Source organism: Balaenoptera physalus, assembly GCF_965194825.1.
Source record: "Balaenoptera physalus genome assembly, chromosome: 3".
Taxonomy (NCBI): Eukaryota; Metazoa; Chordata; class Mammalia; order Artiodactyla; family Balaenopteridae; genus Balaenoptera; species Balaenoptera physalus.
In genome coordinates this window covers 75,357,817-75,385,063 of record NC_138890.1, presented here as the reverse complement: position 1 = coordinate 75,385,063, position 27,247 = coordinate 75,357,817, and the positions used below count along the sequence as shown (strand labels likewise).

Genomic DNA, 27,247 nt, shown 5'->3' with positions numbered 1-27,247 from the left:
CTTCTATTAAAAGCAGGCATATCTGTGTTTATATGAACAGTGTCTGTGAGAAATTTTCATTTCATGGTAGTTGTCAAGACTGTTTTATAACAACTAACAAAGGTTCACCACCATTTTATTGTGAGCCATGAAGTCACGACTTCCTTCTGGCCTGGTGTTCTTTATCTGAACAATGGTAAATGTAACAGCATTCTATTTGTAGAAAGGGCAAAATAAGTCTGATATGTTTGTCCTTGTTAGGAAAAGCCTTCAGAGCTTGGGAAATGGCATTTAACTATTTTAATAATCTCTTTTTACTCTTCTTTCAGGAAGAAAACAAAAAATTATTTCTTTGGCAAGTACTGCAAAGAACAAAAGCTTTAATCCTTACTTTCTCTCATTTGTAAAAGCCCTGCTTCTCAGTTTTGATGTAGAACTTGGGAGTAGATGGGTAAAAATAGAAAATTTGACAGATTACATGATTTCCCTTTTTCTAAAATTAAGAGTAAACTAATGTACAGTGAGTTTGAGTGCTAAAGAGTTAAAGTATTCTGTAAGTTTGAGATGGCTGTGAACATGAAATATTTAGTGGTGTTTTGAGCTTAGAGCACTTGGCTTTGTGAGGAATCAGGAAGAGATTAAGAAAAAAGAACAGTGAAAACGTGACCTTTTAGTGCTGATTTTAATTTGTGTATATATAATTTCTTCCTTTCCTGCTTCACCTGAACTTTGGTTGTTACTTTTAAAGCCTTCTTATTCATTCATTCACTCTTTGTGCATTCAAGGACTTCTGACTCACATGAACTTTTCAAAATAGAGAATTTGGTCAGAGGAACATTTGTGCAGGTTTATATGTATTTTTCCTTTGTGGAGATGGACACTGTATCAGATTCGAAAAGGAAAGAGTTGTCCCTTAACATAATAATAAGGAGGAATAGTGTAAAATCACATTGTAGAATTTAGCATCTTTATTCCTGTGGTGTGTGTCTATTGATCTTAATTAGGTGATTTCTGTTCAGAAGGCAGATGTAGTGATTCATTTGTACACCTTTCATATATACCTCCTGAAGTCACTGATCAAGATGAAATCTCAATAAAGCTGCGTGTGACAGATGTGGATTTCCTTGGTCTGCTTTAATGGAAGCATTCTTTAGTACTGTCAGGTTGAATTGTTATTTTTAAGTGTGTCTCATCAAGTATCTTCTTTTTAATATCTTTTTAAAGGCTTTTTTTTTTTGTCAAGTGCTTTCAACCTCATTTTATAATCTTCCTTTGGATTACTTTTTTTTCTTTTATGTCTTAATTGAAGTGATTTGAAATTAAGTAAATAAGAGAAATGTATTTCTCTTTAGTGTCTTGAAGTAAAATGGTCTTTTATTTTTAAATATTATTGAGTATTCATGAATAAAAAGACTAGGATTTGAGGAATAAGTTGCCAGTTGCTTTGTAAGTGTCAAGAAAAATCTGTGTTCCATAGAAGAATGACATTTCAAGCCCCTAAGTGGTAAGCTTTCAGAGTGGGAGAGAAGTAGTCACAGAATTAATGGTGTTACAAAAATGCCTTCTTTCTGTGCTATCATTCTGTGATGTGTTTCATATAATTTCCAGCTAATTGCTCCAATCCTGAGGCCTACTCTTTAAGCCTCCCAAACAGCTTTTTAACAGTTTAAAACCATGTATTTACATTTTATGATTACATTTTAACAGTTTAAAAATGTATTACACAATTCCTTGCTTTTTGAAATAAAGTATGATAATCCTAATTGATGTTTTCTTGGTATTTCAGTGTTATAGTTTTTGTATGATTACTATTATATAGTGATACCTTCAAGGTCATTTGGAGAGTGTTAGTATGTATATTTTAAAAAGTTTAGAGAAAAATGCATTTGAATAGTAGTGTATTTTTAAAAATAACATTATTTTTAGAGCTGTTTTAAATTCACAGCAAAATTAAGCAGAAGGTACAGAGGTTTCTCTTTTACCCCTGTCCCCACACGTGCTCACTATCATACTGTCACGCCAGAGTGGTACATTTGTTATAATTGATGAACCTACACTTGACACATCATTATTGCCTAGAGTCCATAGTTTAAGGTTCACTCTTGGTGTTGTATATTATCTGGGTTTGGACAAATTTATAATGACATGTATTTACCATTATAGTGTTCTACAGAGTAGTTTCACTTTCTAAGCGTCCTCTATGCTTTACCTAATCCCTCCCTCTCTCCAGCCCCTGACAACCACTGGTCTTTTTCCTGTCTCCATAGTTCTGCCTTTTCCAGATGCCATATAGTTGGAATCATACAGTATGTAGCCTTTTCAGATTGGCTTCTTTCACTTAGTAATATGCAGTTAAGTTTCCTCCATGTTTTTTAATTGCTTGATAGCTCATTTCTTTTAGTGCTGAGTAATATTCCATTGTCTGGAGATAACACAGATTGTTTATCCATTCACCTACTGAAGGACCTCTTCATTGCTTCCAAGTTTTGGCAATTATGACTAAAGCTACTATAAACAACCTTGTGTAGTTTTTGTATAAACATAAGTTTTCAACTCTGTGTAAATACCAAGGAGCTCTGTTGCTGGATCATGTGGTATGAGTGTGTTTAGTTTTGTAAGAAGCCCCCAAATTGTCTTCCAAAATGCTATACCATTTTGCATTCCCACTACCAATGAATGAGAATTCTTGTTGCTCAACATTCTCACCAACATTTGGTATTGTTAGTGTTCTGGATTTATACCATTCTAATAGGTGTGTAGTGTTACCTCGTTTTAATTTGAATTTCCTGATGACATATGATAATGGAGCATCTTTTCATATGCTTATTTGTCATCTGCATATCTTCTTTGGTGAGGTGTCTACTAAGGTCTTTGGCCCATTTTAATCAATTTGTTTGTTTTCTTATTGTTGTATTTTAAGAGTTCTTTGTCTATTTTGGATAACAGTTTTTTATGAGATGTGTCTTTTGCAAATATATTCTCCCAGCCTGTGGCTTATCTTTTTATTCTCTCGATGGTGTCTTTTGCAGAGTGGAAGTTTTAATGAAGTCCAACTCATCAATTATTTCTTTCACGTATTGTGCTTATGATATTATATCTAAAAAGTCATTGCCAAACCCAGGATCATCTAGATTTTCTCCTATGTTATCTTCTAGGAACTTTGTAATTTTGTGTTTTACGTTCAGGTGTCTTATCCATTTTGGTTAATTTTTGAACAGTGAATGGTGTAAGTTCTGTGTCTAGATTAACTTTTTTACATGTGGATGTTCAGTTGTTTTAGCACCATTTGTTAAAAAGACTTATCTTTGCTCCCTTGTATTGCCTTTGCTTCTTTGTCAGAGATCAGCTGACTATATTTATGTGGGTCTATTTCTGGGCTCTCTATTCTTCTGTTCATTGATCTATTTGTCTGTTCCTTAGCCAGTACCATACTATCTTGAGTGCTGTAGCTTTTCAGTAAGTCTTGAGTAGTGTATTTTTTAACAGATTTTTTTCCATTCAACTGTATTTTTGCTTACTTTTTGTTATTACTGCTGGCAGCACTTTCTCATCTTTTGATTTGCTTCTTCTGACCTGATAGACAAACTTACCAGAATTATATCTAAATTAAGAGAACTAGATTTCAAGAGAACTTCTTGAGGAATCAGATGAATGCATGTTCTGAGTTCCATTGCTCAGAAATGTATTTTTTCTTTCTGAGTTCTTGATATTGCTAGATTAGGTATCTGGATTATTGGGTTATTGCTGTGAATTGTCTTCCATAATAGTGCTTTTTTCTTTTGGGTTTGTGTTCTCACTTCTAAAAACTCAAATTATGTCATTTTGAAAAATGTAAATGAGCTTGGTGAATCTTGTGGAAAAATTTTTTTTTTTCTTTTGTGAGGTGCCAAGGAAATGTACCTTTTAACATTTTAGAAGGAAATATAAAGTGAAACTTCTATTTGCTTATAGTAATTTTTGTTTTTATTGTTTTGGTTACATATAAGTAATGATTTAAACCTTCTTCAGTGAGAATTTTTGTTGTTCAACTCTCTTGTCATGCCTGTATTTAGTTAACTAACATGTCTTTTGGCCTCATTTTTTATTTTTGCAGGGAAATGCAGTAGTAAATTTATTTTTGCTAGTATACACTTGTATATTAGAAAGTTTCCCACTTTTAAGTGAGGCTTTTGATCTTTTGGGGGGCGGAGAGGTAAATTTTAGCTCATTTAAAACAATATTTTTCTGTTGTTGAAAATTGAATAGAAATTCAGTTGAAATGGAAACAGTGCTAGGTAAATGAGGTATAAAATCAGTTTTAAAAAGAGAAAAATAGGGCTTCCCTGGTGGTGCAGTGGTTGAGAGTCTGCCTGCCGATGCAGGGGACACGGGTTCGAGCCCTGGTCCGGGAGGATCCCACATGCCGCGGAGCAACTAAGCCCATGCGCCACAACTACTGAGCCTGCGCATCTGGAGTCTGTGCTCCGCAACGAGAGGCTGCCACAGTGAGAGGCCCGCGCACCGCGATGAAGAGTGGCCCCCGCTCGCCGCAACTGGAGAAAGCCCTCGCACAGAAGCGAAGAACCAACACAGCCAAAAATAAATTAATAAATAAATAAATAAATTTATTTTTAAAAAAAAGAGAAAAATAATGTTGAGAAGCAAGAGTAGAATTTCTAAATAGAAAAGGATTGCAGAGGTTTGTAATAAACATTTGATTAATTGATTGGTTCTACCTTGTTTTCCGAAATGGAAAAAATTCCAGATACGTGGTCTGAAATCCTGCATAGTTTTGAGCTAGTCACAGCCATTCTGAGCCTTAGTTTCTTTATTGGGTTATTACTGACACTTTGAGTATAGCTACAGTGGTTTTTTTTTTTTTTTTTTTTTTTGATCCTCAGCCCCAGTCAAGCCTTCAGATGACTGGAGCTCCATCTTTTTTTAAAAAAATTTTTTATTATTATTATTTTTTTTACAATGGTGTGTTAGTTTCTACTTTATAACAAAATGAATCAGCTATACATATACATATATCCTCATATCCCCTCCCTCTTGCATCTCACTCCCACCGTCCCTATCCCACCCCTCTAGGTGGTCACAAAGCACCGAGCTGATCGCCCTGTGCTATGCGGCTGCTTCCCACTAGCTAGCAGTTTTACATTTGGTAGTATACACATGTCCATGCCACTCTCTCACTTTGTCCCAGCTTACCCTTCCCCCTCCCTGTGTCCTCAAGTCCATTCTCTAGTAGGTCTGCGTCTTTATTCCCGTCCTGCCCCTAGGTTCTTTATGACCATTTTTTTTTTTTTTTTTAGATTCCATATATATTTGTTAGCATACGGAATTTGTTTTTCTCTTTCGACTTACTTCACTCTGTATGACAAAGTCTAGGTGCATCCACCTCACTACAAATAACTCAATTTCATTTCTTTTTATGGCTCAGTAATATTCCATTGTATATATGTGCCACATCTTCTTTATCCATTCATCTGTCCATGGACACTTAGGTTGCTTCCATGTTCTGGCTATTGTAAATAGAGCTGCAGTGAACATTGTGGTACATGACTTTTTGAATTATGGTTTTCTCAGGGTATATGTTCAGTAGTGGGATTGCTGGGTCGTATGGTAGTTCTATTTTTAGTTTTTTAAGGAACCTCCATACTGTTCTCCATAGTGGCTGTATCCATTCACATTCCCACTAACAGTGCAAGAGGGTTCCCTTTTCTCCACACCCGCTCCAGCATTTATTGTTTGTAGATTTTTTGATGATGGCCATTCTGACTGGTGTGAGGTGACATCTCATTGTAGTTTTGATTTGCATTTCTCTAACGATTAATGATGTTGAGCATTCTTTCATGTGTTTGTTGGCAATCTGTATATCTTCTTTGGAGAAATGTCTATTTAGGTCTTCTGCCTATTTTTGGATTGGGTTGTTTGTTTTTTGATATTGCGCTCCATGAGCTGCTTGTAAATTTTGAAGATTAATTCTTTGTCAGTTGCTTCATTTGCAAATATTTTCTCCCATTCTGAGGGTTGTCTTTTGGTCTTCTTTATGGTTTCCTTTGCTGTGCAAAAGCTTTTAAGTTTCATTAGGTCCCATTTTTTAATTTTTGTTTTTATTTCCATTTCTCTAGGAGGTGGGTCAAAAAGGATCTTACTGTGATTTATGTCATAGGGTGTTCTGCCTATGTTTTCCTCTAAGAGTTTGATAGTGTCTGGCCTTACATTTAGGTCTTTAATCCATTTTGAGTTTATTTTTGTGTATGGTGTTAGGGAGTGTTATAATTTCATTGTTTTACATGTAGCTGTCCAGTTTTCCCAGCACCACTTATTGAAGAGGCTGTCTTTTCTCCATTGTACATCCTTGCCTCCTTTATCAAAAATAAGGTGACCATATGTGTGTGGGTTTATCGCTGGGCTTTCTATCCTGTTCCATTGATCTATATTTCTGTTTTTGTGCCAGTACCATACTTTCTTGATTACTGTAGCTTTGTAGTATAGTCTGAAGTCATGGAATAGCTACAGTTTTAAAAGATCATCTGTATGAAGCACTGACACATACTAGGCTAATAATATGTGTTGGTTGTATATTTTATGTGATACATATATTCCTGAGGAGCAAAATTTTAATTGACTCTTTACATAACTTTAAAATTTATTGGAGAACCTATTTAAAATAGTCTTTAATGGTACCTGTTGTAAAGAAAATTGTCACTTTTTAATGTTTTAGTTGCTTAAAGCAAGGGTTCCTATGATAAGGATTTTTGCCTTTGGGAAAAACATCCATTTTCAAACAGGCCTTTGTAGTTAAGTGCTTTAAAAATGTGAACAGGGTTTACTAAGGGCCAAATTACCTTTGGGAGAATGTTTTTCATCTAACACAACTGTTAAAAACCAGAAGGATGTATTCTTTAGTTACTGTGTTTCAAAGAGAAAGCCTTCCTCGTGACTTCTATTTCTTGGCAAAATTTACTTCCAAATTTGTCAGTTGGTGATAGAACACAAAGAAGGGAATTATGAGGGTAAGGAGCATTAGCAGACTGAGTTTCAGTAGTACATTTATTTCACTAGCTCATAGTTGTGGCTTGAATTTTTATGTTCTGTGTAGGTTATGAGACTAATACTGTTCTCTGAGACGAGCATGTAGGCAAGATCACCTTATGATCATGGCTTATTGTCACTGTGGTAACTAAAGCCCCCCCTTGGATTGAATTCAAAGAATTGCCTTTATGGTGAATTCTTTTCCTTAATAAAGAATCCTACTGTAGGGCTCAGTACACTTGTCCCTCGGTATCCAGGAATTGGTTCCAGGACCCCCTGAGGATACCAAAATCCGGGGGTGCTCGAGCCCTTAATATAAAATCGCATAGTATTTGCATATAACCTACACACATTCTCCCGTATACTTTAAATCATCTCTCGATTATTTATAATAACTAATACAATGTAAACGCTTTGTAAATAGCTGCCAGCCCATGGCAAGTTCAAGTTTTGCTTTTTGGAGCTTTCTGGAATTATTTTTTCATGGATATTTTCAGTCTGTGGTTGGTTGAATCCACAGATGTAAAACCCATAGATATGGTGGGCTCACTATATTTATATATCACTTAGCATTTAGCTTTAAAACCATATGCTATAATATACAGATCTTCCTTGTGATTGATAAATCTGTCCCCACATGTTTCATGTTTTTTGATGCTGTTGTAAATTTTATTGCTGTTCAAATTCATTTTCCAATTGTTCATTGCTAGTATAGAAATACAATTAATTTTTATATGTTGACCTTGTATCCTATATTCTTGCTAAAACTCATTTACTAGCTCTAATAGTTTTTTTTTTTTAGGATTTTTTTACATAAAAGATCATGTTGTCTGCAAAGAAGGATAGGTTCATTTCTTCATTTACAATCTGAATATCTTTTAATTTTTTTTCTTGTTTTTTTTGTACTGACAAGAACTTCCAGTACAACATTGAATAGAAAATGTGAGAGTGAACACCCTTGCTTTGTTTCTGATCTTAGGGGTGCCTTTCCTCATGTAAGAATTATATCGGTTGAAGGGTTTTCATAGAAGGCCTTTGTCAGAATGAAGAAGTTTACTTCTTTTCCTCATTTGATGAGAGTTTTTATCATAAATGCATGTTAGATTTTCTCAAGTACTTTTTCTATGTTTTTTGAGATGATCTTATGATTTATATATTTTCTTCTTTAATTATGGAGAATTACGTTGATTGCTTTTTGAACGTTAAACCAACCTTAAAGTCATAGGATGAACCCCACTTAGTCATGGTGTACTATCTTTTTAAGTATTTTGCATCTGTGTTGATGAGAGATATTTCCTGTAGTTTTCTTTGCTTATAATGCCTTTGTCTGGCTTTGGTAACGGTGTAATGAATTAACTTGGGAAGGGTTTCCTTCTCTTCTATTTCCTGAAAGAGTTTGTGTAGAAATAGTATTGTTCCTTAAATGTTTAATAGAATTCACCAGTGATGGCATCTGGGCTTAGGGTTATATTATGGGGAGATCAGAAATTAGAAATTAAATTTTGTTTAATTGGTATAGAGCTATTCACATTTTCTTCTTGAGGCAGTTTTGGTAATTTGTAGCTTTCAAGATATTTGTCCATTTCATCTAAGTTGTTGAATGTATTGGCATAATGTTAGTTTGTAATACTCCTTTATTATCCTTTTAATGTCTGTAGGCTCTGTCCTGATGTCCCCTTGTTGCCCCTGATATTAGTAATTTGTGTTTTCTTTCCTGTATCCTAATGAGAGGATTAATTTTATTGAACTTTTCAAATAACCAGCATTTGATTTCAAAATTTTTTCTGCTGGTTGTCCATTTTCTCATTATTGGTTTTCTGATTTGTCATTATTTTCTCCTTCTACTTATTTTGGATGGTCTTAGCATCAACATAGATAAGTGAATCATAATACAGTCTTGAAATAGACCCACACATAGATGCTCAATTGATTTTTGAGGATGGTGCGAAAGTTATTCAAGGGGAAAAGATAGCCTTGTCAAGAAACTGTGTGAGAAAACTAGGCATCAATATGGAAAAAAAGGAATCTAAACCCTTACCCCACAACAAAAGCAAACAAAAAAAAAAATACTTCAAATGATTCATAGATTTAAATGTTAGAACCAAAACTATAGGATTTCTTGAAGGAAAAATAGGAGAAAATATTTGTGACCTTAGGGTAGTCAAAGATTTTCTGGTTAAGACATAAAAAAGCATAAACAATAAAACAACAACGGAAAAACCCAAAAAATGGGTTTCATCTAAGTGTAAACTTCTGTTCTTTGAAAGATACTGTTAAGAAAATGAAAAAAGCAAGCTACAGTGTGAGAGAAAGTATTTGCAAAACTTATATCTTAAAATGACTTATATCCAAAATATACAAACAGCTCTTACAGATTTATTATAAGACAAATAGTACAATTTTTAAAAAAATGGGTAAAATGTTTGGATATGTGACAAAAAGAAATATGAATGACCAGTAACGCACATGAAACAACATTCAAAAAAGGTCACCAGTGAAATTCAAATTAAATCACACTGAGCTAACACTTCATGGCCATTAGCATGGCTAAATTTGAAAGAGTGACCATACTAAATGTTTGACAGGCTCTAGAGCAACTGGAAGTCTCATGTATTGCTGGTGGAAATATAAAATGGCACAACCCCTTTGGAAAACAGTATAGAAGTTTCTTTTCTTTCTATTTTTTAAAAATAAATTTATTTATTTATTTTTGGCTGCATTGGGTCTTTGTTGCTGTGCATGGGTTTTCTATAGTTGTGGCGAGCGGGGGCTACTCTTCATTGTGGTGCGCGGGCTTCTTATTGCTTGGCTTCTCTTGTCGCAGAGCATGGGCTCTAGGCGCATGGGCTTCAGTAGTTGTGGCATGTGGACTCAGTAGTTGTGGCTCGCGGGCTCTAGAGTGCAGGCTCAGTAGGTGTGGTGCAGGGGCTTAGCTGCTGCTCTGCAGCATGTGGGATCTTCCTGTACCAGGGCTCGAACCCGTGTCCCCTGCATTGGCAGGCAGATTCCTAACCACTGTGCCACCAGAGAAGTCCCTAGAAGTTTCTTATAAAGTTAAACCTACACTTTCCATATGACGCAGTAATCCCACTCCTGGATATTTACCCAGAGAAATGAAAACATATGTCCACACAAAGACTTGTACAAGAACGTTCCTAACAGCCTTATTCACATTAAGTCAAAACTGGAAGTTACTCAAAGGTCCATCAATAAGCGAATGGATAAATAATTGTGGCAGTTAAAAGTAATGAGGTACTAATGCATACAACAACAGGAATGAAGCAAAAGAATCCGGACACTAGGGTCCATACTGTATGATCCTATTCATGTGAAACTCTGTAAAAAATCAAATTTGCTATAGAGTGACAGAAAACAGGTGAGTGGTTGAGACCAGAGGAGGGGGAGAATAACAGGCAAGGGGTAAAAGGGAATCTTTTGGAGTGTTGGAAATAATTCTTGATTGTGGCAGTACTTAGTTGTGTGTATTGTCAAAATTTATCAAACTGTACCCTTTAATAAGTGTATTTTATTATATGTAAAATTATACTAAAGTAAAAGAAGTTTCTTGTTTAGTGATTATCAAATCTGGTTGTATTTCAGAATCATCTGCTAAGCTTTTTAAAGTGTACATTTTTCTACCCTATGTCATACCCAAAGAATCAATGTTCAGCATTAGGCCTGCTCATTTGAGGTTCTTAAGAGTTTCAGAGGTGATTCTGATTCTCAGCGGGACTTCAAAAATAATTTTTTTTCTTTCCATGACTTTTCATTCTTAAGACTCCTAGGACCTAATAAAGTGAAATTTTAGTTATAAAAGGCATTACTGATTTTTTTCATGTTTTTCACATCCTGCTTTCAGTAATGGCTTTTAGAAGAACTTTATATTACTTATTTTGAAAGTTTGCTATTTTTAATAGCATATGCTTACATTGTTAAAATATGAAATATAAGAAAAATTCCCATTATATCACATTTTTGAGTATATGAAATGAGCTATTGAAATGTCCTGTCTAATCCTCCAGTCTCATACCCCTAATTACTAATGATTTGATGCATATTTTTCTAGATATTTCCCTATGCTTATAGAAAAGAGATATATTCTAATCTAGTTTTATATGTTTTTAAATAGTCATTTATATATTTAAGTAGTATGCGTTGAGTGCCTGCTCTGTGGGAGCCGTTACACTAGGCCCTGAGGCTATTGAGCCAAAGAGATACCTGCTCTCCTGTGATGTTGTCAGATGGGAGGATAGATGTTGATTAAATAAAAACACAAACATATATATTAAAACTGTAGCAAGTGTTACAGAAGACAATTATAGAATGTTGTAAGATTACATAGTAAAAATTAAAACCTTTTTTGACCCTTTTATCCTAGTTCGGTTCCATCCTTTGAAAAGTGTGCTTTTTCTAAAGTATTTAGTACTGCTTGTGTAGTATGAGTATTCATTTGGATGAAACAACTTGCACATGAACATCCCCATATTAAAGTATTATTTTCTCCTCTTATTGTTAGCATTTTTGTATTATTTTAAAATACTAAGAAAACTTAAATATTTAACTTAAGTGACAAAAAATTGAAAAAAGATTCACTCAGCAAATATTTATAAGTACCTCCCTGAGTCTTGGTCTGTGATTATCATTCAGTTATATGCTATACAACATTTTGTTACTAGAACAACAATAGCAACTAGAAAATGGCAGTTTGTTCTGGCAGCGTATTTTTGGTGCTGTCAGAGGAGTTATTAACTGTTGGAGTGTGTCAAACACAGCGCTTTTAAAAATATGTTACACAATATACTAATTGTATTTGATATTAATAGAGAGTATGTGGGGTGGAATTTTTGTGCTCATACAAGTTTAGGAAATGGAGAGCTAAAGTTAAACATTTTTAGCTCTAGGTATTTTCAAAACTTTTAATATGTTACATTCTGAATCTTTTTAAGATGGAGCTGTAGTACACAGTGACTCTCTTTTTGATCATGGAACCCTTTCCTCCTTGCCTTATAGTTCTATGAGTAGATATTTAAAGAAAGAAAGAAATCTCCAGTAGTATCTAAAAAAATCATAGTGGCATGTTTTAAAGATGCATGATAAATTTAATGTAAAACATTATTGTTTAAACATGATTTTTCTCTCTCGTAAGCACCAGATCTGTATTTTATATTTATATGCTGAGCTTTGGGGAATTAATTTACATATAAGGAAAGAATCATTTCTCCATTCTTGCATCCTAAACTGGGAAAGGAAAATGAAATTTATGTTTCTCTTATATTTCAGAACAAAGTAGAAGAGATGACTTAGAAGCTTTAGGTCATATGTTCATGTATTTTCTGAGAGGCAGTCTTCCTTGGCAAGGTTTAAAGGTAATTGTTTTTGTGTTTCCTTATTGAATTTCATAAATTGTTAATATATTAAGATACTCGCTTCCACATATTTAATTTTAAAATTATGTCTCAAGATTCTTTTTCTTTCTGTTTTAGGCTGACACATTAAAAGAGAGGTATCAGAAAATTGGAGATACAAAACGAGCCACACCAATAGAAGTGTTATGTGAAAATTTTCCAGGTAATGAATAATGCTGCTTGATACATGTGCTTATTATACACAGAAAACCAGAACTGTTCATTTTCATTGCTTAAGTTGATAAGTACCTTTTTCATGCTTAAAAAATATGATTCAAAAGATGTCAGCAGGACTTCCCTGGTGGCACAGTGGTTGGGAGTCCGCCTGCCAATGCAGGGGACATGGGTTTGATCCCTGGTCCAGGAAGATCCCACATACCGTGGAGCAGCTAGGCCCATGCACCACAACTACTGAGCCTGAGCTCTGGAGCCTGTGAGCCACAACTGCTGAGCCTATGTGCCACAACTGCTTAAGCCTGTGTGCCTAGAGCCCATGCTCCACAGCAAGAGGCCGCTGCAATGAGAAGCCCGTGCACCACAACAAGTGGCCCCTGCTCGCCACGGAGAGGGCCTGCGTGAAGCAACGAAGACCCAACGCAGCCAAAAATAAATAAATTAATTAATTAATTAAAAAAAGAAAAAAAAAAGATGTCAGCATTTGATACACAGACCACAGGGCAATGTGTATATTTGCTTTTGTAAAATGGTATTAATGGAAGAAAATTCATCTTTTAATAGTGTTGACCAGTACCAGCTAAATTAATATTTTCTTCAATAGAATACTTTTAATAAGTTGAAATATTTGCTTAGAAATACTAACTAAAGTTTTGGTATCCAATATTAGTCATTTGAGTCTCAATGTCAAGCTCAAAGGAGGTATGTGATGTATGATTTAGTCTAGTTTTCCAAGTACAGTAAAATCTTACTAACCTTACTACTTTTAGGCTAATTTTGTATTGGGGAGCTTTATGAAGATAGCTTTGCTCTCATGTAGATTTTTGGCAACTCACGTGAAATCAACAAAAATTTACTTAAGATTCCTAAATCAATTAAGGGATAAGAATAATGTGTCCCTAATGTGTTAAAATACCTGTTGTGATTTATGCAATAACATTAAATGAGAACCAAACTTGAAGATAGAAGATGGAGCTTATATCTCACTTCAGTATTTACAGGTTCTCCTGTACAGTGCTGGCATTATTATTGTATTGTATTGTATTGTAGTATCAGCAGCATAATCTCAGGTAGCCCTTTTTTAAGTTTGCTTTTATTATTCATTGACAGTAAACTTTAATTATGTATTTTGCTTTCTTGCTATAACATCTAGAACTGGAAGATTAAAAGAAAAAATCGGTTGATAGTACTAACAGTTTAGGTGTAGGCAGATTGGCTATACCTTATTAAGAAGCTTATACAAATTTCTACAGGAAAAATAAGGGTGCCGAAGTAAATTAGCCAGGTGATTAGCTAGAAGGTGGAATAGTGGGAGAGTCACCATGTGACTGGGTCACTGGATGCTACTTTCACGCCTGTTAGGCCATGGGTGATCCTTTTCTTATTAGCTGCCATGAGTAAATGGGATCAAAAAAGCAGCTAGGTGTAACCTACCATCTCTTATGATAGTGCTTTTATGCTCTCTGACGGTTAAACACTGTTTTACTAATTGCTGACCATTTTGCTTATTGATTTTTATGGCTTTTTCTTTCTTTTACTTCTGGAAAATATGACCTTTAAAAAAATAAATATCTCTAATATATTTGGGAATTATAATAGCATGCAAAGGTTTACGTATTACGAAATAATTGTTACATTTATGACCAGAAATTAAGAGAAAAATTAAACCGTCCTCCTGAATCTGTTTTAGCTTTATGTTGCTAGGTCAGTTGATTAGAATACCATAGCCAAGGTTAAGAATTTGAATCTTCTATTGGTCAGTTAGTGTTACTGATTCTAAAGGAAATCCAGCAAGGTAGTGCAAATGCTTTCATGTATAAATCAATTCCTATGAGTATTTAAAATAATTTTTTAAAAATATGAGCTTAGTATGGTGTTTTGTGATTAAATAATTATGCATTATTAAGTTTCTATTTCAACCTTGAATACTGTTCAAGGTTTCTATTAAAAATAATGTAAAATAAAAATTTTAGCCTTTCCTAATGAATTGAAGCAAAAATAATGTTTGTTAAATCTCTGATTTATCTTTTGTCCCTATTTCCTTTCTTCCCTTCTTTCCCGCTTTTAATTTCATTGTTATTAAGTTCATAATATTTTAAATTTTAGTAGAATTTTGTTACTTTTTCATGTTTTTATAATATCCTGTGCTTTTAGATATTTATAATTTTATTATTAATGAGTATTAGAAAAGTTTAATGAGAGAAAATTTTTATTTCCTTTCTAGAAGAAATGGCAACATATCTTCGTTATGTAAGAAGGCTAGATTTTTTTGAAAAACCAGACTATGACTACCTAAGAAAACTTTTTACTGACTTGTTTGATCGAAAAGGGTATATGTTTGATTATGAATATGACTGGATTGGTAAGCAGTTGGTGAGTACTCTAGGCTTATATATAATAAAAATAAAAGATTATTTGTAGTACTTAACCTTCTTTTTCATAGTACAGATCCTTTATTTGAAAAGAGTTGAGAACAAATAATTTTTTATTTTGAAGTATAGTTGATTTACAATATTATATTAGTTTTAGGTGTACAACATAGTGATTCAATATTTTTATAGATTATACTCCATTTAAAGTTATTACAAAATAAGAGCTATATTTTTCTGCGCTGTACAGTATATCCTTATTGCTGATTTATTTCATACATAGTAGTTTGTCTCTTAATCCCATACTCCTGTCTTGCCCCTCCCCCCTTCTTTCTCTTCACTGGTAACCACTAGTTTGTTCTCTATATGTGTAAGTCTGTTCCTATTTTGTTATGTACATTTGGTGGTTTTATTTTTTAGATTCTACATATCAGTGATAACAGAGTATTTGTCTTTCTCTGTCTGACTTATTTCACTAAGCATAGTACTCTAGGTCCATCGACATTGTTGCAGATAGCAGAATTTCATTCTTTTTTTTATGGCTGAGTAATATTCATATATGTGTGTTGGGGGTGTGTGTGTGTATATCTATATCTATACCTATATCTGTATCATCTCCATATCTTCTTTATCCATTCATCTGTTGGGCACTTAGGTTGCTTCCATATCTTCAATATTTTGGCTATTGTGAATAATGCTGTTATGAACATTGGGATGCATTACTGTTTTCATTTTCTTTGGATATATACCCAGCAGTGGAATTGCTGGATCATATGGTAGTTCTGCTTTTAGTTTTTTGAGGAATCTCCATACTGTTTACCATAGTGGCTGCACCAATTTAAATTCCAACCAATAATGCACAAGGGTTCCATTTTTTCCATATCCTCACCAACACTTGTTATGTCTTGTCTTTTTTATAATGGCCATTCTGACAAGTGTGAGGTGATATCTCATTATGGTTTTGATTTGCATTTCCCTGATGATTCGCAGTGTTGAGCATTTTTTAATGTACCTGTTAGCCATCTGTATGTTTTCTTTGGAAAAATATTTATCCAGGTCATCTGCCCATTTTTTAAGTGGGTCCTTTGTTTTTCTTGGTATTGTATGAGCTGTTTATAAATTTTGGATATTAACCTCTTGTAGGTTATATCATTTGCAAATATTTTTTCCCATTCAGTAGGTTGTCTTTTCATTTTGTTGATGGTTTTCTTTGCTGTGCAAAAGCTTTTAAGTTTAATTAGGTCCCATTTGTTTATTTTTGCTTTTGTTTCTCTGCCTTAAGAGACAGATCTAAAAAATATTGCTACAATTTATGTCAAAGAGTGTTCTGCTTATGTTCTCTTCTAGGAATTTTATGGTTTCATAGATAAAGGTCTTTAATCCATTTTGAGTTTATTTTTGTATATAGTGTTAGGAAATGTTCTAATCTCATTCATTTACATGTAGCTGTCCAGTTTTCCTATCACCACTTATTGAAGAGACTGTCTTTTCTTCACTGTATATTCTTGCTTCCTCTTTCATAGATTAATTGACCATAAGTGTGTGGGTTTATTTCTGGGCTGTCTGTTCTACTCCATTGATGTATGTGTCTGTTGTTGTGCCAGTACCATGCTGATTTGATTACTGTAGCTTTGTAGTATAGTCTGAAATCAGGGAGTGTGATACCTCCAGCTTTGTTCTTTTTTCTCAAGATTGCCTTGGCATTTCAGGGTCTTTTGTGGTTCCATATACATTTTAGGATTGAGAATAAATAATTTTTAAAGGGTTCATTTTATTTCTTTTTTATGGATGTTTCAAGTAGCATAATATAAAAATTATTCTTTGAATTTTGTAAAAACCTTACATTTGGAGTCTATTCTTTAGAGTGATGAGTTATTTTGAACTTTTTACTTCTGATTTAGTTCTTAATGTCAAATATACTTTTTAAAAATATAATATTCTAGTGATTACTTTTAAAAGATCAGCTAGTTTTTTTCCTTTAGTCATCTTTCAAAACATTTGTAATTTTAAGATATGTTTTAATTATTCTAGCAGTTTTAGGTTATCTTGGAATAGACTGATACTTATATACTGGAGCATGTTTAGGTTTTTAAAACTGTACCAAGTTTTCATAGTTAAAAAAAAAATTGTCTTGATCATAACTGTGGGATGGGTGTCATTACTTAAATGAAATTATCATTAAATTCTTTCTTTGAAGAGACGACTTCCAGAAAATCAAATATGTATTCTCACTAGTCTTTTTTTTTTAAATAAGTAAGAATGCCTTACAAAATTTTCTATAATTATGGCTCACTGTTAGCAAATTTTTTTCCAAATTTGGAACTGCGGAACTCTCAGATTCAAGTATTTTTGAACAACTGACTTACTTAAGCGTTTAATCTGTATTTTTCTTAACTCCAAAGTGATTTGAATATATGTGGTATCTAAAATGCAAATCTGAATATACTTTGATTAAAGTATTTATATGAAGTTTTGAATTATACTTGAAAATTTAAATTTTATATAAGCCTCTTCTGAGTTAAAATATTGACAGTAAACAATTTTATTAGCTTATTTAAAAAATTATTCCCTTAATTTTCTTAAAATAATTTTTTCTGTTTATATATTGGCTTTGGAAATGAGAAACATAAACAAATACACTTTCGTTTTTTGATATGAAAAAGTAACCTAAAAGTAATGACAGTATTAGAGGGTCGTTTGTTGATATAAAAATAAATACTTGATAAAGTATTTAAATATTTTGAAAATACTTTAAAAAGTAGCTATAATCTCTTTGTTGTATTTAACAACATATTTTAGGAAAGATATCTTTTCTTAAGGCCTCACTTTATTTAACAGTGTCTTTTATTTTTTTTCCTTGATTATGTTAAGTAGCTAAATAATTTTAAATAAGAGTTCTGAAATAGAATGCATTGATTTTAATTGTTATTGTATTGTAGCCTACTCCAGTGGGTGCAGTTCAGCAAGATCCTGCTCTGGCATCAAACAGAGAAGCACATCAACACAGAGATAAGATACAACAATCCAAAAATCAGGTTTGCTGCCCTTTTAGATATGAAATGTCTTAATTTGCTTCTGTATTACCTTCTCACAGTTTATAAATATATTTGGTGTTTTATCATGCACAGGTGACAGCTTTATATGTGTATGTATTTGTGTGTGCATGTGTGTCTATACATACTTGTATATACGTATTGAAGGATTGAAACACATGTTTTTTATTTTATAAAGCAGACTATATACACACATATTAAGGATAGAAAATGCATATATTTTCAATAGCTAGACTGTTTCCCCTAATGTTCACATTAAAAATGTTTAATCATAAATCCAAATTAGTGGTGTAAGTTAGTATAATAAACTTTGAGCAATGTTTGATATTCTGTTAGAATGGAAGTATGTGGATACCCTGTTGGAATGAATTGTAATAGCGGTTGGTCTTTCTAACTATAGTGTAGTTTAGTGTACTAAATTATTTACTGAGTTCCTGTTATTTGAAAGCTACTATTCTCCACATTGCAGAAATTCAGAAGTAAGGAAAACATATAACCTGTAAGAAATGATTTTGTAATCAGTGGCTAAGACCTCTCTCAGCCTCTGGAATCAGTCATACCTGGATATGGCTTGACCCTGGGTGGTTTACTCATTCACTCAAAGCCTCAGTTCTCATCTATAAAATAGAAATAATGCATTTAATTCCTAGCATATAGTAAGCTTTCATTAAGTCTCAACTCTTGTGGCTGGTATTACTGTTATCATTATTACAATAAATTCACAAATAACTACATTACAATGCAGAATAAACTCTACCATAGGAAATACATTAATAAAGTGCCAAGGAGGATCATTGGAATATGTAGGATCTATAAAGATTTTATGGCAAAGGTGGCTTTTGAGATGAGCCTGAAGAATGAATGGAATTTTTAAAGGCAGGTGAAGGAATAAGAGCATTTTGGGGAGAGTGAACAGTAAAAAATATAAAGCAGAAGTTTAAAAATGTAGAATATGTTTGAGGAGAAATAAGCAGTTGGCTTGGAGCAGAGAGTAGGTTCAAGACAAGGCATAGAAGATTCATTGAAGAGTTTGTATTTCCTGGGTAAGGTATATTGGAAGCTGTTGAAACTTTTGAGCAACGTTTTCACTCTTCTCATTTTTGTATAAAGAAGCTTTATTGAATCCTTTTGACATAAAAAGTTTTGCTGTCACCCTGAGTTAAACAGGGCCTTTAGAATTTTTGGTTATAACCCTTTTTGGAGAAGGATAGTGTGTTATCCTTTTTGTATCCCATCAGGGTTCAGGTGAGGGTTAAATAAGAAATGAAATCAAAGAAAAAGCACAACTTATTAAAAATAATAGCCAAATAAAATGCTGCATTTAAGAAATATTTAACAACATTATGCTTTAAAGTATAGAGAATTTAAAAAGATTAGTTTTATAATTTCACCTTAGAAAAATTGGGACAGTAAAGGGTCTTATATATAAATTACTTCCAATATAAATTACAACTTGTTGATAGCTTGAGTACTCTGATAAGATGCTGTATATAGAAAGAAATGGGAGAAATCAAAACTTGGGAGTTTGTGTTTTATAAATAAGTTAATTTCTCAAATGTATGTGGAAGAAGATCAGTAATTCATGTTCTGTGAAGATCTCCACTTGAGCTGTTAGGTATTGTAATAAGTGAAACTCTTCTTTTATTGTTGAATTAAATTTTTGTTGAAATAGATTTAAATGTTTTAAAGTTTAACTTTCTACATGTTTCAGATATATCTTGCTAGCTCGATTGCCAGCTCACTGAGGGTGGGAACCATATTTTGTTGATGTAGTCCTTGTTGCACTAAATGTAGGGAGTCAGTTTTTTTCTCAGGAAATCCTTTAGGATAGCTTATATATTGAATTTGAAACCAGGACATGCAGATTCTTACCATGATAGAAATATTGTATATCTAGAAAAAATTTCTTAACTATCTGTGATGCAGTAAACAGCTTAAGTTGTGTGATAAACCCATAGTTCACAATCCCAAAAGAAGAAAGGTTAATTCTTTAAATGTCTGAAACCTTCATAATGTCCCTAGATAAACAATTGTAACTTAGAGTCAATGGTTGAAGTACAATGGTTTATCCCCAGATAAACAATTGTAACTTAGAGTCAGTGGTTGAAGTTCAGGGAATCTGGAAATTTTACAGAAAATGTTGGGTGCGTGCAAATGTTTATCCTGAGGCGAGGTTGCAAAGCTCTTACTGTCTTCTTAAAAGGTCCATGGTTCCCAAATGTTGCCTGCTGTCCTAGGCAACATTTAGATCTTTGTCTCTCTTTTAGTATGATTTTCATTCTTTCATCTTGTTAAGATTTGGCCTTGTCTAATTTATTTCACTTTAACCTACAAATCTGCTCAATTCTGGTGATAAATTTGGAGGATTTAATGAAAAGATATTATAGAACTGTCATAATTGTTTTGATGACGTATTTCATGCCACAGAATGTAGTTTTTCGTTGTACAGTTTAATTTAGGAAGTTTAGTGCTAGAACATTTATTCTTTGTGTCTACTTGATTTCAACATCTCTTCCCCTAAAGGGTTACTCTGGCTCCTGATATGCTTAGGCTCCGAATAGCCCAGTGTACTTGGCACTTTGTGGCAACATTTTCCTTACTTTGGTTGAAAAAGAAAGAAAAGAGCCCTGAAGTCTTTAGAACATAATGTAATTGTGATAAGGAGCTAGGTAGTAATATTGGAAGAGCAGTAGGCTCTCAGTTTGAATCCTTTGTGTACTCTTTGCTACCTCTATGACCTTAGAGAAGTATTTAATGTTTCAGTGTCTTCATCACTAAAATGAGGGTGATACTATCTATCTCAAAAATGAGATAACACATATAAAGCAGCTAATGCAGAACCAAACATGTAATAGAAACTTAAATATTGTATACCTTCCCCCTCTTCTTATTAGTGCTGTCCACATTTTCCTGAAACATAGAAATTGACCCCTATTAAGCAGTTAACTCCTAATTCTGTTAGTAGATTATTATTAGTTCGTGGTTATTGCCATACAAGTTTGCCAAGTCATCTAAAAGCTTCAAGAATTATCAGCCTATTTCATGGAAATGGGTTTCTTAATTTGAACCAGATAAAAAGATCAAGGAGGCAAAGAGATTCGTATATGTAAGATTGTCACTTAAAAAAATTGTTTACCATATCCTCTTGGTATTCTATATAGCACTTCTCGCTTTCTGAAGAATTTTTCTGTTTTCTTGTATTATCCTCACAATCAGAAACAGGGTACTAAGCAAGAAGAGAAAAGTTTTCTGGGACCTAAGTATGGCTATTTGAGTACTATCTTTTTTTTCACCTTGCTAGAAGTAGTTCCTCATCAGAAAACTAATGGGGACCTCTACTGTAAGAAAATATAGTGGATGGCTTTTTAAAACATTTCATGGTTTATTTGGAGTACTTTCTTGACCACGTCATTTTTACCTCTCTAGTTTTTGTTAACTTTATAAAGTTAGCGAGTGGAGTCTATGATATCTAAAGTCCTTTCTCTTCTAAAATTCTGTGATTCTATTTTATTTTTGTGGTTGATCATTACATTATTGTAGCATTTTAACTGAAATCTCTCCATGTTCAGTATGCAAAGATAACTGCATCTGTGACTCAGAATAGTAAGGGTATTTTAAATTTCCTTTTATACGTTTGTTTTCTATATTATAAGGATGAGATGTTTAACATTTTGGGTTTCTCTTCTTCCATGCATGCCACATGCATTAAATAAATGGCAGTCGGCAGACCACAGGGCAGCTTGGGACTCCCAGCAGGCAAATCCCCATCATTTGAGAGCTCACCTTGCAGCAGACAGACATGGTGGCTCGGTACAGGTATTTTCTGATTTTTGCATGAGTGATTATTTCCCAAATTTATACAACTAACCCTTTTTGGAACTCATGGCATGATTTCATATCCTAATGAAAAACTTGTTGCTGAACCTCCATAATTCTATTCCTTTGTATTTAACCAAAAAACAGAATTAACATGGTCTAGCAAGACCACCAGGGATACTAAGATTTTGCCTTTGTTCATTTTTGCAAGCATATGCAACAGTATTTAAGTTAAGTTATACTCACAATAGGTTAGAAAAACAAAATGTATTACTTGAAATATGTGTTAAACTTGATTTTCCAATAATAAGCTCAGTCTTTTTTCATGCTTTAAGTAATAGAACATTTTTTATATCTTTTCCCTTTCATTGATTTTGCCTCCTTCAAACTTAGTTAAGTAGATATCTAACTTTTTCATCCTCAGTCCTTAGAATGTACTTTCTGATTAATTGGTCAAATAAACATGACCCTAATTTTATCATGATATATTTTGTTTGTACTTGGAGAAAATAGCACATGGAGAAAATAATTTCAAGGACAAGTATTTATTAAATATTTCCCTGGGCTTCCCTGGTGGCGCAGTGGTTGAGAATCTGCCTGCCAGTGCAGGGGACACAGGTTCGAGCCCTGGTCTGGGAAGATCCCACGTGCTGCGGAGCGGCTGGGCCCATGGGCCACAGTTACTGAGCCTGCGCGTCTGGAGCCTGTGCTCCGCAACAAGAGAGGCCGCAATGGTGAGAGGCCCGCGCACCGCAATGAAGAGTGGCCCCCGCTTGCCACAACTAGAGAAAGCCCTCACACAGAAATGAAGACCCAACACAGCCATAAATAAACAAATAAAAACAAATACTTTAAAAAAAAAAAAGATCCACACATAATCCTCAAGGTGAAATAAGAATTTCCATTAAAAAAAAAAATATTTCCCTCAATTTTCTGGATATTTACAAAAATTTAATGCTGTCCCTTATTCTTTTTGATGTGTTCCTTTTTTCCCCCTTTTCTATATATTTAGAGATAGCTACTATATTCTGCCCTCACATGCCCCCCTAAATCTTAACCTTTTGTATGTATTATAAAAATAGAAAAAGATTACTGAGTTTCTTATTTCTTTTAAAAATGTCAGTTTAAGGTAATCTGAATGCTGGTTTAAAGTAATTGAGATGATAAATGTTATCTCAATCCATTTCAATCTAGAACCTAGATTTGATTTTTTTTCCTCCACATATTTCCACTTGAACAATTTTCTGTTATGTTTTACCAAATCTGCATTTTTCTTAGTATGTATATATACATATACATACATATATATATATACACACACACATACACACACACACACATATACATAATCTGAATCTATGCTTGGGTTTTATTCTTTCTTGATTTGAATTCTAAAAGATCAGTTCTTACTAGTTATCATGTTTTTCCCATCTTTAACTTTTAGAGGTAATTTAAATTGGGAAACCAAATATTTTTAAAGAACTTCATAGTCTATGGAACTTTCAGTCGTGTGTAACAGAAATATTTGAATAGCACTGTCAAAGTCTAGAGTGAGGGATTCAGAGGCAAGGGTGCCTAAATTGTAAAATTTTTTGTGACCCAAATTCATATCACTGGAAAGTTAATTGAGAAAATTATGTTTAATTCCCATAAACACAAACTGGATTGTGTATGTATCTGTATACGTTTACATGTTTCTAAGTGTTGTATGTTTTTATATCAGATGTCTTGCTCAGTGTTCCGGGAAATCTGTAACAATTAAGGCACTATTAGAAAGCTTTCCTACCACTTCTGTACCATTACCACAAATTTACCTTTAGTTTTTTCTTAAGTTTTGGAATTCCCAAAGATGGCTCATGGGATCTCTTTGGACTATCAAAGGGTGAATGAGTTTGATTATTGGCTCATCACTCAAAAACTTTGTTCTATTTTTTCACATGTTCTCAAAGATATATTTCAACTCTGCTTATCTCTCATCATCTCTTTAAAACTTTTCTGCTTTGTAGAGATTACATCTGGCTTCATTATAATATTCTGTAAGTGATCAGTTTACTTACTAGAATTCTGGTAATACATAAGTAAGACAAAAAATTTTACACTATTTTTCATTTACTTCCTGAATTAACTAACTTGATGTGATGAACATTAAGGTAGTTTTACTGTCATGAAGAATTTGCTAGCAGCCTAAGTAAGATCATGCCTGAATCTTGCCCCACTCCAAAATGTTGAATTTATTTATAATTTTTATCCTACCCACTTTCAAAATTTGAAAAGTTATAATATGACACTGGTATAATTGGACTAATGAAATTGTAATTTAAAAATTAATAATAGAGGAAATAAAAGTGCCTTAAATCTGAGCTAATATTATTACGATAATTGAATACTATATTTGACTTTGAATGAAGGAAGAAAGGAAAACAATGTGTTCTTTCTTTCTCATTATCTGATAAAGAGAAAAATCTTATTCCTAATACAAAAGTATGAGTAGAATTTGCCTTGAGGTTCTTTGTTCTATGGTTCTTAATCCACCTGTTGGACGAAGTTTCAAGTATTAGCTTTGCAAGAAATATAAAGACTTTAAATGGCAATTGAAAAAAATTATCCTCAACAAATACTAAGGGCATATCATCAAATAGTTTCTCAGGAAAGACATTTCCAAAATAAGTAGGTTGGTATCTGTTAATAAAATGTATACCAGCACCTCTTGCCTTTTTGACTGGACCTACAGAAAAATCCTCAGATACTCATTATTTCACATGTTCTTTTAATAGGAACTGCACGTTAGAGTCTACGTTTGAACTCCTTATCTTTTCACAATTATTATGTGTATTATTACAGATCAGACATATAGGTTACCAAGTTGATTTAATTGTGGAGCAGCATAAATTCAAATTCTGTACCTTAGATTATTCATCAGTGACATGGAGATAATAATAGCTCTACCTCATGGTTTTGTTGTGAGAATTTTTTAAAGTATTTAGCATAGAGGCTGAGGCTTAGGAAGTACTAAATAGTAGAATCTATTGCTTTTGCGAATTAAGAAACTTGACTAGTATTTTTATCCATCTCTGAGAAGTGAAGTATAGAGATACAGCCAAACGAATGCATTGTGAAATGGGATTTATCTAATTTTATTCTGTCTCTTTAGTGAAATCATGTTAATTTACTAACCAGAAGGATAATGCTATACATTTGATAAACTTTTCCCACTTAAGAGACTACGAATAATATTCAAATACCTTAAAGAGTTTATTTTGAATCTGTTCTTGGCTTTTATGTGTTTTGGAAAAGCTCTTCAGGGAACAAGTATGCCCCCTCCTGCTCCCCTTAGAATCACTGGTAATAAATATGGCTGAGAAGCTTAGACCTACCACTTTCAGTTTCTTGGCTATTCATTGTTCAGCAAATATATATAAATGTCTACTAGGTGCTCAGCAGTGTGCTAGGTTCTTTGAATAAAAGGGAGAATAACAAATATGGTGCCTGTCCCCGTGGAGCTTTCAGTTAATGGGAAAGGCTAATAAACAGACAGTGTGATAAGTGGAGAAAGTACAAGGTGCTGTGAGAATGTATAGTAGAAGCACCTAACTTGGGTTTAGTAGGTTAAGTTTTCCTGGAAAAAATGGTATTATTTATATTCTATTTTTTCATACATTTTCAATGAAGAATCAGTAGGGCTTAGCAGTCGAAGAAGGTAGAAGGGGTTAAGAAAGGAGTGTACCAGGCAGAGAAAACAACATACCTAAGACTGTGGAGGAGAGATTGACAGATTGAGAAATTAAATGCAATTTGGTCAAGCTGGTACGTATTGAGAAATGAGACTGACAGGTAGGCAGGAGGCAAATCGTGAAGGACCTAAAAGGTCTTGTTATTAAATTTGGACTTTGGTCTGAGGGTGTTGGGTAGCCATAAAGAAAATTAGATAGAGAACTAACTTGATTAGGTTAGTATTTACAAAGCTTACTTTTGCTGGAGACTAGATTGAAGGGAGACAAGTCTGAGGCAAGGACACAACTCTCAAAAGTCCACAGCTGAGGAGAGATGATGGGTAGTGGAGATGAAGAGAAATAAAAGGACTTGAAAGATAATTAGAAGATAGAATTTAGGTGGGTATGGGGGTTGAGGGAAAGGGAGGGGTCAGTACCTGGCAAATCAGGATTTCCAAAATTAGGTTTTAAAATGTACCGCTGGCAGCAGATAGTACTAGTCTCTAATTCCACTGTGTTGAGCCTTTCACTGTAACACAGTCCATGGAGCTCGATGCTAACTAAAAATCTGATCCAAAAAAAGCTGAGAGGGCATGGCAAGCAGAGGGAAGAAGACAGCTGTTAAGGGCAATACTATTTTACATGGTATGGGATACCTTCTGATTGTTTGGAAAACTCCTCTGCTTTGCATTTAAGGAACAATGTGACACTGGGGGAAAAAAGGACAGAATCACAAGTGGTGCAGATGTGTTATGCAGCCAGAATAACATTATGAAATGTAAGAATAACATTAATTGTTGTAATAAGCAGTCTGATATTTTAGTCGGTGTCACTTCAGAAATACAGATACAGGTGATGATAACAGAAAAAGAATTAGACAAATGTATCCTGAAACGGTAAGAAAACATATGTGATTAAAAGTCAGAGGAGTAATAGATGTCATATCTGAGTCAGTTCTCCATCATGCTAATTGTTAATGCAGACCTTTCTAAAATGTTTCAGATAACCAGTTTCAGTTTTCTTTATCAAATCTTTGAAAATACTGAGGTACTAACAAGAAAAAGAATTGAGTGACTAGAACAGTCATATCTTTCTATTCATTGTTTTCAGGGGTACTGAAGTCTGAATAAGAGAGGGAGGTTGTGGAAGGGGAGTAGTTACTGCCTTTATTACATAAATAATTTCCAGTTCATCTTTTTTATTTAGTTTAGGGAATTCCTTGTCTAGTTATAATTGGGATAAATCAGCATTACGCATTTGTTTCGATGTTTTTTTTTTTCTGGCAGTAAAGAAAGATTTTAATAACTACTATAGTAGGGAAGAGAATATAGTGTAAACTGAGCTTGCTTTTCCCAAAACAAAAGGCAGGAGACTTTAAATGCTGGGGTTTTGTCGACTAAAAATATATATTCACAACCTAAAAGTTGAGAGTTATGTTTAATTCGGCAGGAAGTTTTAGGATGTTAGGCCCAGAAGGCAGCATGTCAAGTAACCCTTAGAGAACTGCTCCAAGGAGGTGATGGGGGGAGCTAGGATAAATAGGAGTTTTGCAACAAAGGGCAGGTAGTGTTAACATCAAAAGATTATTGTTAATTAAAGAAAACCAGATATCTCAAGTTAAGGAATTTAGCACTTTGCCTGTAACATTTACAGTAACATCTCTAAAGACTGAAATACTCAAAGAATAGAGTGCTCTGCTTAATACTTCTGTAAGTGAACAT

At 33.6% G+C, this 27,247-nt stretch overlaps 1 protein-coding gene across 9 annotated transcripts in view; it reads left to right on the top strand.

Annotated features, from left to right (window-relative positions):
- Positions 1-27,247, top strand: part of CSNK1G3 (casein kinase 1 gamma 3) — a 127,750-nt gene that overhangs the window by 83,180 nt on the left and 17,323 nt on the right. For 2 of the 9 annotated variants that reach the window (XM_082457899.1, XM_082457896.1), the window contains exons 7-11: positions 12,280-12,365; positions 12,483-12,567; positions 14,806-14,951; positions 17,887-17,982; positions 21,721-21,816. In XM_082457899.1, the coding sequence (XP_082314025.1) occupies positions 12,280-12,365; positions 12,483-12,567; positions 14,806-14,951; positions 17,887-17,982; positions 21,721-21,816 (509 nt within the window). Of the gene's footprint in view, positions 1-12,279; positions 12,366-12,482; positions 12,568-14,802; positions 14,952-17,886; positions 17,983-21,720; positions 21,817-27,247 lie in introns of all 9 variants that reach the window. The other 7 variants (XM_082457898.1, XM_082457895.1, XM_082457903.1 and 4 more) reach the window with 4 other exon arrangements.